Raw genomic sequence first — 17528 nt, forward strand, 5'->3', positions numbered from 1 at the left:
AAAACATCAGCCTAACTGTGCAGATTGCTGAACTGTGACCAGTAGGAGGGAGTACATGCATGCTACTCCAGTTTCATTCGGTAGGAAAAGAACAAGCAAGTAGGGCAATGCAGTGAGACAAACATAGCATTGGACCACGGGGAAGTTGCCGGCATGGGCGGTCATAGACAAGTACTCGAGCATGGGGCCAGAGGCCCACAGGTAATGAGGTGAGGTTTTACCTACAGGGTTCGTCTTTGGAAGAGAGAGAGAGAGAGAGAGAGACTTGATTTGCGTGGAAGTTTGGACCATGAGGTCATGCATTCACAAGCTTGCGTCACAGGTGGACAAGGCTTGGTTCAACAACTAGATATTTTCTCAAGGAGCATATGCTTTTCGAATTTCCCACAATATTTTTCTTCCTTTACAAAAAAAAAAATACACCGATATTGTTTTCCCCATTTTCCAACAAATTTTGGTACTATTGAAAAAAGTGAGATGCTCTACAAGAAAATGAAAGAAATGAATACCACATGTGTAGGAAAAGGATTTGATCCTTTCTTTCACTATTGAGTTTGTATTGTCGGTGCCCGTTATATCGCTCCTTCGCCGCCTAGGTGTGATCAGGTTTGAAACTTTAAAACATCACAGTGTACCTACTAAATAGAATCGACCCCAAATAGTTATTTTTATCGTGTTTCTACTCAAACAGTGTCATATTTAATGTAAGAAATTTAAAGTGATTAAGCTGTTAGTCTGGACTCAAGCGAACCACTTGGAACCCTGATAGGTTTTCCAGATTGATAAGATGATGATCAGTCTATGGTATCAAAAAGAAGAAATGAACCTTTAGATAAAATTATCAAATAACACAGAAAATAAGGATGGTGTCATTGTTTGTATTACACATCGCCTAAATTGAGATTGCTCAAGCCTCACTGGCATCCAATCCTGTCATCCACCTGGTAACAACGAACATCAAGTTAGAAGACAGTTGTACTCTTCATTACTACCGACAAACATAACAATTTTTTTAATAGCAATTTGTTAAGCCAAGTGTGACACCCCAATATGCGAGTAAATTATCTTAGAGAAAACTGTGGTCATCCATGGTTCATACAGCTCACATATGTCCATTCACGGAGGTAAGGGTCTGATGGTTAAAAAATGTGCTGCCACAGAATGATCAAGTCATCCAAGATGTTTTGGAGCTACCAGAAAATATGACAAATTGGTATTAGCCGTAAAGTCTGTTTGCAAATCACTCGATTTAACGTCTACGAACACCATCATACATCTGAACTATGGAAGACCTACTTATTAAAAGGGCTGTAATTGGCAGTGCAAACCGATACTTCAAATCATCACACGCTTGCCCAAGAAAGACAATTTCGAATCAAGATCTCAACAGTGCGTACAAGTTTCACACTCCAAACTGTTAATAACAGAGAGGTAAATTTGTCTTTGCGACGTGCGGTTTACGATACATGTTACCATGGGCATTCAGATGAGGGTTACATAGACATTAGGCCTCCACATGATGGATCTTTTCTTTTTTGTCTTAGATTTTCTGAAACCAACAACAGAACACGTGAGAACAAGTCAACAACTCAATCATATAAAGTACATGGCTAATGGCACAATGCTTAAACTAGAAATAGATACCTCAGCTTGTGCAGTCTAAGAGCCTCAGATATATTTCATTCCTGCAATTCTTATACGCCTCGATATCAAGAACTGACTTAGTGAATAAATCACTCCTAACAACCCTATAACCCTCACCGTTACTATGTCTGTTATCACAATTGATGGCAAATTTAGTGGCAAAGTCAGCAACAAAACTGAATCTGTCTGCTTCACATAGTCCCACATAAAGCGATTGAAGAGAATGTGGTTCGGCAAGGTAAGCATAAGGAGGGCCGCATTTTTAACGGCAAAAAACCACCCAGGCCCTCCAATTTCAAGACCCCAACCCATGTTGCCACGCCAGGCTTCCTCCCATATCCTGTACAAAGCAGTCAACACCAAGTAGCCCGATATAGCCAGAGTCACGGGGAAGTATCTTTGTCTGTCACCAAAACCAGCAAATATATCGGAGTCTTGGTTAAGAAGCAGAAGAATTGGCGCCAGGAAAAATATTGCACGGTTTGAGCCACCAGTGAGATGGATGTTAAGGATCAGGCAGATGATGAAGCACATAACCGTGGAGACATTGCCCACTGCAGGCATCCAAGCAGCCTCTGTGGCCAACCTCTTGATTGTGAAGGATGGTGCAGCTGACGGCCTCCGCTGTTGGATGAGTCTTGATTTTGGTGGGAAGCCTGATTTATGGTCAAATTGACTAGTTGGTGCACCTCTGCCAAGAGCCTTCTCACGCAACAATGAAGCCAACTCAAATTTGATTTCTAATGCAATAAGCATAAATATCATTGCATAAAGGCCCAAAAGTGACATTCTTGCGCCTTCAACAGCCAGGAGAGTGTTGAACCTTTCTGCTTCTTCCCCTTCTTCTATGTTCTTGGCTCTAAGCTGTCCTTCCAATAAATATGTAACTGGAAAGAGGGCTACCAATAAAGCAAATACCCATGGCAAAAGCCTCGTACTTGATGCAGACGGAAGGTGTGTGAAAACTATAAGGACGGAAGCACAAACAATGGTGGAGACAAGAAGGGGATACAGAATTATGGCCTCAAAGAAGTATTCTGCACATATGTAGATGCCTAATGTTATTCCAACTCCAACAGCATAGAAGGCCCTTAGTTCAACAATATACTTAATGGGTATAATGGAAGTGACTGCTGCAAGAGTAAGTAAGATGGTCACTATGAGCAGCCATGATGGCCATGTAGGCCGAGTAGCCACAAAACCATATATTGAAATATCATCAGAAGATTGATATGCTGATTTAATCAAGTCTGAGTGCAATGCCCCTGACAGTGAAATTGGAGGCTGCATTAGAACAAAAAGTAGGCCCATGGACACCACCAGGACAAGGATTCTCTTCGCCAGCTGCAAATAGATAAATATTATAACTAAACTGCATCTCTACCAAATATCATCTTAACAAACTAAGATTATATCTGCAACAAAAATTGTGTCACCAAGTCATATCAGAGTGAAACAGGAACAAACATCTATTTCATGGATTGGTAGTTGTAAAAAGTTATGGCATTAGATGGATAAGAGCAACATTGCATTGACCTTTTTTTGTGCATTGCATGACATTGAACTTTTAGTTTTAAAAAGGGAAAATAAATTGGCTTTTTTGTTTGTATATTTTATTGGTATTTTTTAGTTAAAAAAATACATCAAGCTTACAAGCAAACAAGGCTCTTCTACCAGCAAGTTACTTGGCCTTAAATGTCAATTGGGGAAGTGGGTGTATGAATGCAACAAAAACATTTGTATGGACTGTTTACAAATGCAAACAACGGTATGTAACTACCCTGGGGAAAGAAAACATGACAAAAAATAATTGCTCATGCACCAAACAAATGCAGGCCACTTACTGCAGCATCAGTGCACTTCAATAGATTATCAATGAAAGCAAAATCCAAAATCCTCCTACTAAGTAACTAGGTTCTCAAATAACTGCATGAAGGGAGAATAAAAAAATATCAAACTGGTGACAAGTACCAAAGAATGGAATCATTAGATCCTATGAGAAAGTGATGATTGACGGGTGGGGCTTAATATATTGTTTAACATACATGGTTACATAAGGTGTATAAGCTTTTTCAAAGTTCAATTATAAATTTGATGACTTTATCTCCACCTATCCTATATTCATTAGGTCTTTCAATCACGTAACGGAATAAATAAGCATACATCTCAGTTGATGTTTCACTTTGTTTGTACTGAGCACTAGTATTGTCAAGTTCAAAGCAATTTTTTACCACCATTAGTTTTTACCTAATGAAACCAGACAAAGCTAATAACTTGACAAAATTCACATCTCAGTTGACTTATCTGTTCAACCAAAATTTCTTGAACCGTAGAAAGAAACCAAGTCTCTTAATGCATAATATAACCCAAAGCTCAAATTAAATTTTTTTTAATCATATATGTGTTGAAATCTTATTCTAATTGATGCTCCACTGTCTCCGTGTAGGAGGCATATCGAAGCAGGCAATGAGCCAAGCCTCATTGTGTCTCCTGACTAGAAGTCACATGTATATATATATATATATATATATATATATATATATATATATATATATAGAGAGAGAGAGAGAGAGAGAGAGAGAGACCTCGGCTTTGGTCCATGTACTGATTGGCAGTCAGACCAATAAATACCCGGTCGAATTGTACCAAACCAACGAGTCTAGAAAATCTAATTCCAAAAATGTGTAATCTCAGCCTGACTTTAACATTATACACCATCCCTTATTGCCTATATAGGAGAACCTGCAAGTTGGACCACAATCATATAGGAACTCTAGCATTCCCAAAGCTAAAAAGTTTTAACTGAAATATTTTACTATTCATTTCAGAACCTTCTCCCTTTCATTTTAAAAGTCCACATCCACAATCAAATATAAAGTAAAAAAAGACTTATCTGTTCAACTTCATCTTTAAGAAGGCTCCCTACTTTCTTATGATCTTATTAGGTTTGCCAAGGGATTAACAAATGCTTCCATATATGGGAAATCCATTTGATATTTTGACTCTTTGATAGATAGCATGAAATCTCAATATAAATGAGAAGTAAATTAATTGTGGTGGAAACACTTCCAAGATACTATAGCCTTCCTAACTAGCTTTGCTAACAACCAACCAAACCTTTTGAGCAAAGTCTTGCTGCAATGATCTAAACTCCAGTTCATGTGCAGGCAAAATAGCATCAGACATTGCTAAATATGATTGTTCTAACACTAGCAAGTCAACTTAACTATGAGATTGAAAATAATCCACATAATAATGCACTATGAAAGTCCAAAATTTGAGATCCTATGCTAGCAATTCATACTCCATAGAGTAATTTGGCTTGCATGATAAATGAAATGAAAAAACTATCAACCTGATGTAGTTGTTTTTCATTTTCGCTAAACCAGTAAAAGGCATAGAGATGGATTGAAAAAATTATTAGCATAGCATTCTTTTAATAATAACATAATTACAAATAAAGATACCAGTAACCTGAATAGTAACTAAAATCAACCTGTGCAATAAAGATGCTGACTTGTGTTTTACCTGGACATGGGAAAAGTGAAGAGCAACTATTGGGATGCAAGCAATTCCAGCCAAGAGAATAAATGAACCCAAAAGCAAACCATCAGATGGAGGCCTTCCATTCCACCATTGAAGAGCTTCAAAAATTGTTTCTCGACATAACCAAGCAGATAAAGCAACCACAGATGCATGAGCATAACCTTGCCAAGATTTCATTTTCGAAGCTCCTTTTGACTTATCTCTGCATAATTGAAAACCAGAAACCAAGCTGAATAGAATAAATTAATCTATTAATCATTTAAAAGCAATTATAAAATATATCATTAAAGTAACAAATACTTTCTTAAAATAAACATGGTGAATGTGTATTTCATAGCAGAAGATATTAATTATATATGGCTTGGTCTATACTTGTAAAGAAGCAGCGGAGGGGAAACAGCCAATAGTAAAATAGCCGTCATCCACAAAACTGATTTTGATGTAATAAACAGCATTGCCAGCTTTGACAGGTACAAACAGGTCAAGATCCAAACAGCTTTTGGCCCAATCCGTTGATCAACAGATAACCTCCTCACCAAAGCCAAGCCCAGTAAAGTGGTTGTCAAGACCATGTAGCTAGGATACATAACATCTTCATCAAACCCAAAATAATAGATGACAGTGTAGTTGAAGAAGCGGTCCTCTATATAGCACAATAATAGTGCATGACCGGTAAGACCAATCTCAGTTAAAAACCGCAACTTCAAAGGAAGAAGTGCCAAGCCAGGAACAGCCATTGCCATGATTATGCTTGCGACTATCAACTTGCAGAAGGATTTTAAAGACATACCAGCGATCCATATATTTAGATCCCAGTAGTTATGTACAACAAACCATAGAACCATCAGGCTTGCTAATGCAACAAATGCAAAGTATGATGTCAAGCTTTTCTTTGTGAAAAATCGGGCAATGTAGAAGCCAGAGATCATAGGAAGAGGGAGTAACTGCCAAAGTGACACAAGTCCATTTCAATGATTATTAGCAAATAATAATATGACAAAATACGACACACAATAATAGAACAATGGCATACATGTACAAGATTTTCATGCAAACAAAAGGCATCAAATCAGAAAAACAGAACATGCAAACACTCAAGTCCAACAGACTGCAAAAAATTCTTATGAACAAATGTCAGTAAAATTCAGCAATACAATTGTATCAATGATATAAATCTTTGATTATCTAAAATATAAATATTACTTGCCACTTACACTAGACATTTAGCTAAAATTCGACTTGAACATGTGGTTTTTATTATTACATAAAAGAAGATATGCTAGCTGCATCATTATTTTCTCCTTCAACCTAGGAGTTCTAAGCAACTCTATTTATGTCTTCTTTTGCTACTATTACATTTATCTTGCATAATCTGGCATACTAAGTTTATCTTAACCTTTCAATCAAATCAATTCTAAAACTAAATTATATTAGTAATCATCTTCATGGAAAATGATTTTAAACCATGAGATGAAGGAGACTAACTTTAAGACAAAAGAAGATTCTGCATACTATCCAGAGCAAAGAACATAAGGATCTCAGCCATCATGAACTCTAATTTGTACTTTAATAATCACCTAAAAAGCAATGGAAAAAAAGAAACATTGCATAAAAAATTTAAAATTTGGAGGACTAGTAAAATGTAACAAAGGAATGACACAGAACAAATGTCAGAGGCAACTCAAATGGAAAATTACATACAATGAACTCCATCATGCATAGCAACTAGACACTTTAGTATTCTAAAATCCACCACGGAATATCTTCAGGCATTCTATCATATAGATGGCACTCTATCATTAGACCTCTTCAAAGATAATAAAACTCATAGTTAAAAAAAAAAAGTCTGACCATAAACACTAGATGATTTTGCTCAGTCCAGTTTGGGACTATTTTTCAGTCCAGTTCAGGACTCTTTTTCCAATTTTTAAAATATCTCTCCAACTGTTGACAGCCAAAACATCTCTTCTCCTCCTCTGCTGCTCTCCTCCTCCATCTCCTCCTCCTCCTTGTTCCGAAGTCTCTCCATCTTTCTGTATGTTTGTACCACCTGGTACACCAGTATACCATGTGTCGATAGGCTAGCATGTACCAGACCCATACCGGTCCAACCAAAGATTGATAGGGGTCTGCCTCAAGATTTGAAACATTGATAAAAACAATTGATAGCATCCAAGATGAATCCCATTCTAACCAAATTCTCCGTCTTATAATCAGATATTAGCATGAATCAATATAACAAATTGAAGCTAAAAAAATTTGACCAGTTTTGATCAATTCTAACCACATTTGATAACTTCATGACAAGAAAAATAAGAGGGAGAAGACTGAAAGAAGAGGGAGAAGAAGAATGAATGACAAAAACAAAATTGACCATATAAAGTTGGGAAAATTTTCTCAGATAGAGAAAGTGATAGAGCATGAGGAAAGGAGAGGATAGACTAACGAGCAGCCCATAACCTCTTAAAAAGAAAATAAATTTTGTGACAAAGGCATCATGGGATTTAATGCCAAATACCATGGGTGCTCTTTCCAAATAGTCCTTTTCTTTATATTTCTATGCATGAGCTGACACTTCAACCACACAACACTTCAACGCCAAATACCATGTGTGCACTTTTCAAATAGTCCTTGTCTTCAGAAGTCTATGCATGATCCAACACTTAATCCACACAATAACAATAGAGGCACAGGAGTCAAATGGGTGCCCACTATCTCCAAGGCTTTTGAATGTCTCAGATTCAATGCTTAACTTGACTAAAGATGCAAAAACACAATTGATCAAACCAAAGCAACATTGGCCAAATATGTATACAGAAGACAGCAAAATTTAATAATCTAGCAAAAAATATCATTAAAGAATCAATCATAGGATAATCAGTATTAGAAAGATTACTAATGGAAGATCATGAAGACCAAAGGAAATAGAGAATCAATGTGCCAAAACAACTACAAAAAATTCTATCCTAATTAAATAAGGAGGCTCAAGTCCAAATGGAAACCAATACCGAAATTATATGATGCAGCAGTAGTTTTATTCACTGATTCAATGAAATGTCATGGGCATCAGATTAAACCACTAGATTATGAAGCAATATAAAAGGCATGCATCCCGGCTCACATATCATGAAGGTCACAAAGATGAGATCCATGCAAAATCTTTTAGATATATCATGTGGTTAAAATTGAACCTAGTTCAAATTAGGTTAAATTATATTAGGTTTGACCAATACATTCTCTAGGTACCTAACTTCTTTAGATATTGCATCAAAACTCATTTAATATACAAATTTAAGGAAATAAAAATACCTACCCTTATATCAAAAGGGACCTTAATTCTGAAAAACAATGCTTTAAAAGCACTAACTTTAGAAAAAGGAACTTCTGGTGAGAAAATAGAACATATATCATACAGTGATTATACCCTAAAAAGACTTATATTTGAGTGAAATTATAGTCAAGCATTTATATGTGAATGCTGTTTCATAATTTTTTGGTTGAAAATGATGACAATGTGTTTTGATTATTGTATTTTCTCAGCTAACGGACCTTGCCTCGTGTTTTTTTGCATTCCCTTGTCTCTCAAACTTACTCATCTACCCCTTAATTAAATACACATTCTATATATTTATCATGCAAATGTCAGTCAAACAGTTGCTGCAGTTAGGCTTAGTTCAAATCAATTCCAAACTGATATGATTTTGACATGTGAACTAGGGTGTGAAATTTGGAAAATGAGATATTATCACATCAGCTTAGCTCAGACCTCGACATAGAGGTCAGAATCTGACACTAAACCAACTTGGAAAGTATAAGAAAAATAAGAAGTGGTACAATGGTCTCAAGGAGCACCTGGAGTCATTTGGGGCGGGGTTTGCCCTTTCAGGTACTAGACCCAGTTTGACAATCTGTTGGAACGGTACATATTGATCACTAGTGCATAATGATGTTTTGACGAGGAAGAAAAAGAGGGTAAAGAGGAAGGGGCAATGGAAGAATAAATGCGGAAGGAGGAGAAAAGAAGAAAGAAGAAGAAGAAGAAAGAAGAGGAGAAGAAGTGAGGCGGCAGTGTCAAAGCGGAAGCGACAGTGGCATCATCATAGTGGCAAAAAGGTAGCACCCACAGCGGAGAAGAGGCAATGCCCTTGTAGCATCACAACAGCGAAGTGGCAACAGTGAGGGAAGAGGCAGCGCCCCTGTAGCATTGCAGTAGCGAAGAGGGGCTCGCATTTGCGAGCACTAACTTGCCCCTTTTTTCCTGTTTAACACTGAAATGGATTAGGGCCCACCACTTTTTAATTTTTAATTTTTTATATTTTAACACTAGGATGGTCTGTGTATCGATTAATGATCGGACTGATATGTACCACTTGTACATTACTGTCTCAAATGGCACAACAATCATTGGTTTGAGGTAATCTGGGGCTTAAGAAAAATTGAACTAGTAAATGCTTCGAAGTGGAACATTGATCAACAATAGCCTTTCATAAGGGAGAGGATGCAATTGCTTATTAAACAAAGAGACGATGAGTGATGATTGGAGGAACACATAAAGAAGAAGAGATTTTAGAGCATCACGAAAACTGATACTTCTTTCAATGCATGAAATTGAAGGATCAAGCATCAATGGCATACAGATGCATAATGTTCCAGTCCATATATATTGCATAGTAAGTCAAAATAGGCTGGATAAGTGAACAGCAGACAGCAGTGCAATTCATAATTATGGTTTGCAAGTACATGAGTTGCCAGCTAGGTACAGAGCTGTTGAAGGTTGTGGCATGGCTAGTTGCAATTGATGGTCACGTGACAAGATAATAAACCGACAACTCAGTGCAATTGATGGCCATGTAACTTGTTCATTGTCTCAGATATTATGCATAAACAGCAGAGTGCATGCAGTTTAAATCTCGAAAGATTAAAAGAAAACATAGATGATGGTTAGACCAATCCTCAACTACATCGTAACCTGGTTGTTAAAAAATAAATAAATATATATGCTCTTTTTGTTAACCGTAAAAAAAAAGGATGTGAACATGAATGGAAAAAGGAGAAGAAACAAGGGAATTCCCAATGCATATTTCGATAAAACTTATGCAAAAGATGTCACTGATGCAGCAACTTATTAGAATTGGAATCTGAATATAGAAATAAACAACTAAATCAAAGCATAAATAGTCAAGCAAGCCACTTCCAGTAACAAAAAAATTGAAGTTCCACAACAATGCCTAAAACACTAAAGCGAAAAAAAAAAAGTTATCAAGAGATCAATATTTGATCTTATTAAATAGCCACTAAAATAACCTGAACAAGCAGATTGATACAATTAGCACTATAACACGTGACCAAGTCTTATCACTGGCCACTAAAATAACCTGAACAAGCAGATCGATACAATTAGCACTATAACACATGACCAAGTCTTATCACTGCTATATGGAACCATATATACTTAATTAAAACAATAATAAATTCAAAGGGATGTTGGGCTTCAATTTAACTTTGAGTTAAATGGGTTTTTTTATTAACCTGAACAGACCTACCTAATGGCTCCATAGTTCTGGAATAATTGTTTTACCATATTAACTAATACATGGAGACTATCAGCACACACCAGAAAACAAGGGCAAAAGCACACAAGGTGGTGCCTATGTGTGTCTGTGCATCCATACCATGCATGATTGTTTAACAAGGTAGCATTAAGCATGAGAAAGAATTCAAATCTTCAATTTGTCATGTGCCTTAATCTTGACCCATGAATGCACACCGTGGATGAAAATGTTGGAAAATATCTAGAGCACCAGTTGCAACCTATGAGACGGAACATGTCCCAAGTTGGAAACTGATATAACTTTGGGTTTGTTATTAGCACCTGTTTTCAGTTGAGCTTTTCTCAGTAGCTATGTGGACCAGATGTAACCAGAAATAACAGCATTGTTCTAAATCTAACATTTTTCTTATATGAAGATAGCTTAATATAAACTTGGACAAAAACATAATCCATACAACTCGTTGATGTTGCTAATCACGACACCTAATCCAAACCTATTGTTATGTTTTGCTATGTAAGCATAATTCCTGCAGTTATTTTCATGTTACAAATGCCCATAAAAGGTCAATAATGAGAACTTCGAGAATGCAATGTAATAACCATCAAGTGGTGCAGATAAGGTTCTACAAGTCAAAAATGGAAGGGTTCCTAAGGAAGATAGGATCCAGAAGCTTAGTATCTCTAGAATATTGCAAAGATGTACAAGTTAAATTTCCTAACATATGTTTTCTTTTAAAGTCTTCTCCTGCAAGAAGACAGGCTTACAGGCTTCAAATCAACATGCTTAGAGACAAACATTACCTTTTAAGATTTAAGAAACAAATTTTCAGTTAAAATAAGTCAACAATAAGATATAACAGTACAGCACAACATATTTCCCTTTTTCCGCATTATACTCGTTGTTACGCAGACATAATAAACAAAAACTTGAGATAAATATTACAGAGATAGAAGCATACCAGAACAGGGAATCCAATAACTATCGCCCCAGCTGCACTAACCAGAACAGACAAGACAGTAAAAGCTGCCGAACTGAAAGCATCCCCCACCATACCAACAGCATAAGCCCCTACCCCAGATGCCCCCCCAAGCATTGTCACAGTGACCAGAAGATAGTTCAAGGGGGGAGGAGCATGCAAGTACCGTCCAAAGGAATGGAACACAACCCTAACCTCAAGGCAGATGACGACCACCACCATGGCCACCGCCCCATTGACCACCCGAATTTGATGCATCTGGTGGGCATCCCTCGTGACCCACCACAGTGCCCCCTTCATGGATGCATACAACTGGAACAAAAAGGGGATGAAGAAAAGCAGTAGGAGATCACATACAGATGAGAAAGAGGAGAAGACAGTGGCGTGGTGAGAACCAACGCGGAAGAGAAGCGGCACAAATAGGAGATAGAGGGTGTGGAGGCATCCTTCGAAGGGGCCAAGTATCTGCGATTCACCGGCCTCATGCTTTTGAGACTTAAAGGCGGAAGAGCGGGGGAGGGCGAAGAGCCAGTAGAAAAGGCAAGAATACGCCATGAGGTAGTAGGCAGCGTTGACCATGCCGAGAGCCGACACGGTGGCCCAGGTGAAGAGCGCGGGAACGATGATGGGGATGCATGCGAAGAGGAGTCGCTCCAGGGCCGGGAGGATGGAAGGGCTCTCGATCTTGATCCATCGGAACTGGAGGGAAGCCCAGACGCCGATCAAGAAGGTAGTCTCGGCGCAGAGGAGAAGCGCGAGCCCGGCAAGCAGAGGGGCATAGTAGACGGAGGCGGAGAAGAAGAAGGCGAGCTGGGAGGCGATCAGAGAGGCCCAGACAGCGAAAAAGGCGGCGGACTTGAGGCGGAGCGAGTCGAGGAGGTAGGTGAGGATGAGGCCGACGGAGAGGACGGTGAGGACGGGGGCGCCGCCAAGGTCGAGGAGGAAAGCGGCTGCAGGGGCGAGGGCGAGAGCGACGCGGCCATTATGGGAGAAGGACGGAGGAGAGATCAGGCGGCTCTTGGAGGCAGCGGAGGAGGCCGACGCGGCCGCGGCCGCGGCGGCGGCGGAGGAGGAGGATGGGGAGGGGCGGAGGAGGGGGTTAGGGTTAGGGTTAGGGCTAAGCGAAGGGCTGCGGGAGGAAGAGGAGGAGGGGCTGTTGAAGGTGGGGAAGGAGGGGGCACTCACAGAGGCGGAGATGAAGGCGCGGTGGCGAGCGAAGGGATCATCGGACATCATCGTCGCCGGCTGCGGATTTAGGGTTTAGAAATCTGAGGCCAGGCTTAGGGTTCAGAGACGGAGGAGGAGGAGAAGGGAGAGAGGCATAGGAATTGGGGTAGAGATTCGGGTGAGGAGAAGAAAGCCAAGAAAGGGGAAGAAACGGGGGACCTCTGTCCGAGAGAAGAAGGGAGCGCGAGAGAGATGACTCGCTTCGTTTGGGTGCGGCTCACATATCTCCGCCGAGCCACGGAACGGAAACACCCCCTCCCCTCCATGTGATGGCCTAATTGGGGAGTTAAATTAACCGCGGTGCTGACGTCGTGACCGCGCCACGGTTAATCGGCAGGCGACGGTGGAGCCCACTTCAGCAATTAAGATCTGATTTATACGTATATATTGTGGCAGAAAGTTAGAATCAATCGCATTAATAATAGCCTTAAAAACTCGGATTTATTGCTAATGTGTGACATTACCATAACGCCCTTATGCGTCGTACCAGTTACTGAGCCGATCGAAACTCATCTAACTTAGACGACAAACTTAGGGTTTGTTTGACCAATCTCGACTCTAATCGACTTCGATTGATTGATTTTGATATTAATTTTAATGAATTATTGTGACAATTGATCATTGTTAGGTCTAATTACTTTATACTATTTTATACCCTAATCGATCTCCGGGGACAAATATTTTTCCTCGTTTGAGATATTATCGTTCCATCTGTTGGATTTCATTCCTTTAGTTTTGATAGAGTTTATGATGATATTATATATATATTTTTTTAGAATTTTTATTTTTTTTTATGAGTTTATTTTAAGAATGTATTTTTAGTTAAGAAATAATGATGTGGATTCATCCCTACACCATCTAATCTACTATACATGATTGATTTGCTTCTCGTGTTTCATGTGTATTTTCTTTTTGTTTGATGATCTTCCATAAGCATGTTTGATATGGTTCGAGGATTCTCTAACATTGATTTGGGTTATGGAAGATTGTTGGGAAATTAGATCTAATTCTTGATTTTTTTTGTATTTTTTATTATTATTTATTGTCCTTTCTATTTTATTTCCTTTCTTATCTCATTTTTCTTCTTTCTCCATTTATTATTTTTATTATTTTTCTCGGTATTTTTGTTGGTATTATATTAACAACAACAACAATAAAAATCTCATAATTTTTATATAAATTCAATGATGTGTATTCGTTTCAAAAGCTTTTTTTTTTAATGAGACTTTAGATATATGTGCACAAAAAAATTAATGATTTTTAAAGACCAATGCTTCTTATTTTTGTATGTATCCATCAATCAAATTTGATTTTATGTATGATGGGTTATTAATCACATAAGATTTATCATAATCTTATTAGATTATATTATCTTATTTAATTAGTTAAGATATATTATAGATATGATTATATTTTAATTACCATTATCGGTCAATAAAAAAGAAGTTCAATTGTAGTATGATTCTTTGAAAGATAATTTGGGAAGGGATTCTCTTAATTATCATCCTAAACCTTTTGTTCTTGCTTACAAAGAATAAAATTTTCTTGGGACGAAATATTAATTATTAAATTTATATATCTATTCTCAATATCTTAATCCATCGTTAATAATGATTTTATCAAAAATAGAAAAAGATAAGAATGAAAGTTGAGTTTTTTTTATAAATCGATATCACTACCGTTTTTGAATCCGACGATGGTGCACATACAAATCAGATAAAAGCTTTCTGAATAATATCGAAAAGTATATATCATAAATTTGATCTATCTCAATTTTTATTTTAAATTTTTTTGCATAACAGTAATATAATTATGATTTTTCTGCTTATAATTGATTTTAGAGCTTGTTAAATATACTTTAAATATATTTTAGAGCAGCAACTTAGCCTACTCTAGTTGCAAAGGGTTGCAACAGTGCCGTTCATTTAACACTATCTAACGCTGTCTTATCGGAAAAAATAAAAAAAATAGACGCACAATATCAGATTTTCTATACATCCAATTTCTATGAATTATTTTCTTTTATAAATATTTACACCTCAATATCCATCTGATATGTTATGTCAACACCTCAATATCATTCAATCATTGTGGTGCTAAACGATTGAGACAACTTATTGGTTGACTCAGTCTTGACTCAATCAATTGTTATCCTATATCATCTAGGTGTGATTATATGTGATCACACTTACGGTTGCATAGAACATGTAATCATTTTCGATTTTTACTATAATCTTGAATACAATGATCTCATACTTTATTATAAAAAAAATATCTCATGTAAACTTTCTAGCTTATCATCATGCAATCACACTTATACAAATTTGACACCAGAATAAATCCTCTACACGAAAAATTAACTTAAGTATTTTTGGAGATTTTATAGTACACATACATTGCAGTTTTATAGAATCTCAGGTGCGATCCTATCTTCACCTTAACGCCACACCAATCTAAGATATACATAAACAAATTCTCGATTGGATTAAAATGAATTTTCGTTGGACATATAAATTTTAAATTAATAGTGATAAAAAATTGTTTGATCGATCGATCATTAATGTGGCTCGTAGGCTCGTGAGGAATTATTTGTTTTGGACGATGGACGTACTCATATGATTTTATCATTTCGGAACATGTGAGCTATAAAAGACGTCTGAACGGACTTACGAGTCATTGATTCCCATAACTAATGTAAAACTAAATGATCTTATTAAATAGTAATTATACTAAAAGATTTTATAACAAGTATCATTTATGCTCGTATTATTTTATTGAAAGGATTCATATTCAAAACCTTTATCCACGATATCCCAAAATTAATGGCCAACTTCTTTCGGTCACAAACTTCTTCCTCATGTTCCCGCAACCCAAAGCTTCGTATAACTATTGTGAGAAGTCCACAATACTGACTATTTACTTCCCAAATTCTACCTATCGAGAGTATCGATGTATTGTCTGGACACAATTTGTTTGTGATCACCGAAAGATTATAGGTCATACATGCGAGAAGTACTAAAAGGATCTTTCCAAACTCTTCATGAATAAGTGAAAGAAAAATAATCAAAATTGATGTAAAGCGATCACGATCATAAGAGATGATCACACTGAACTAGCACCTGTTTCGCACTCGAGCAAAAGGTTATAGACTCAAATACAACCCTCTAATCAAAAGTTTGAGAAGAAGTATTCACTCTTAAGATCCAAGTGAAATAGGAGATTATAAATGCGATCATTGGCATTGAATTCCAAAAGAATTTCATCTCAATAACTCAGTGTAGAGACTTGGACACAAGATTGCTAGTGCCCTGCAAGCCAATCATGTGAGTGATGACACGTATGATATGATACGCTTTCTTTTTTTACTTATTATATTTTAATTTTTTATCACTTTATATTGTTTGTTGCATATATGCATGAATATATTGTGATGTCCATGGATCTGTGCAATAGGAATCAGATTGTGATCACGATAATGAGACCGATTTGCTTTTAAACATAGATCCTAAATAATCCTAGTCATAGGTTACTCGAGAGGGACATCGAGATAACCGGATAGACTAGTGTGTTGTATACCCGTCCATATGATAGATGCAACTAGTCTCATAGTTGCTCATGTAGGGATACTAGGGGGTACAGTACATGTGCTCATTGAAGAATAAGTTCACTAATTGATCTGCTTACGAAATGCTGGATGGTTGATGATGCCTTATTATCAAACAGAGATTCTATAGTCCCAATGATGTATTTGGTTCTTAGACTTAAGACACCAAGGATATGATGTATGAGTACTCCACTCTTAGATATCGAACTTATAGGTCTAGAGGTTCTAGATCTAACACAACTAGTCATCGAGGGTGGTAGCCAACCTTATGAGGGCTATTGAATGTCGATAGAGGACCATCTACCCTCAGTGTCATAAAAAGAATATCTAATGTATTCTTGCTCAGACAAATCACTCGCTATGGTCATTCGAATTGAGAGAGAGTTTTCCGGGAGAATCTGATTACAGTGAGACTCGAGTAAAAACTATATGGGCTTGACAGTACCATGCCTGGTATACAATCTTTGAGATATTAGATGGATGAGGGACTATAGGTATAGGGTAACTGAGGATAGACAAGTCCAATGGATTGAATTCTCTTGTATAGTCTAGGGACTACGGCATAGTGGCCTAGTACGTTCGTAGTCAATGAGAAGAGTAAATTATTATTGTGATAATAATTTACCAAACAAGAAGGAGTTCTAACCAGTATGATTCATGACTATCTCGATATTGGGCCTAGAGGGTCAGATACATATGATAGACATTGCATATCTATCGGATATAAGATATCCGTTGGAGCTCATATCTTATTGGATATCCAATAAGCCACTGAATTATTGGATCTTATGAATGAGATCCAATAAGATTAAATGAGAGATTATTCGATAGAGATCCACTAATCTACGAGGCTTGGATAGTTGGATGGAGATCCAATACCCAATAGGGCAAGATCTAATAGGGTTAAGTTAACAGGGGACTCTATAATTAGGAGGAAACCAAAGGTTCATATGCTAGAGCTTCTCTTGGTTGTCACTTC

The 17528-nt window shown here is 37.3% G+C and overlaps 1 protein-coding gene across 2 annotated transcripts; it reads right to left on the reverse strand.

Moving 5' to 3' along the window:
* Nucleotides 1-1191: 1191 nt before the first annotated feature.
* On the reverse strand, nt 1192-13193 carry LOC103979353 (uncharacterized). 2 transcript variants are annotated; one of them, XM_009395470.3, is made up of 5 exons: nt 11701-13193; nt 5563-6134; nt 5173-5392; nt 1645-2988; nt 1192-1549 (listed from the first exon to the last, which is right to left on the reverse strand). In XM_009395470.3, exons 1-4 carry the CDS (start codon nt 12952-12954, stop codon nt 1669-1671), a joined length of 3366 nt encoding a protein of 1121 aa, XP_009393745.1. In that variant the 5' UTR covers nt 12955-13193; the 3' UTR covers nt 1192-1549; nt 1645-1668. The 2 variants fall into 2 exon arrangements, with proteins under 2 accessions (XP_009393745.1, XP_064996981.1); XM_065140909.1 differs by having other exon boundaries at nt 1518-2988; nt 11701-13103.
* Between the last annotated feature and the right edge of the window lie 4335 nt (nt 13194-17528).

This window comes from Musa acuminata, chromosome BXJ3-3 (assembly GCF_036884655.1).
Source record: "Musa acuminata AAA Group cultivar baxijiao chromosome BXJ3-3, Cavendish_Baxijiao_AAA, whole genome shotgun sequence".
NCBI lineage: Eukaryota > Viridiplantae > Streptophyta > Magnoliopsida > Zingiberales > Musaceae > Musa > Musa acuminata.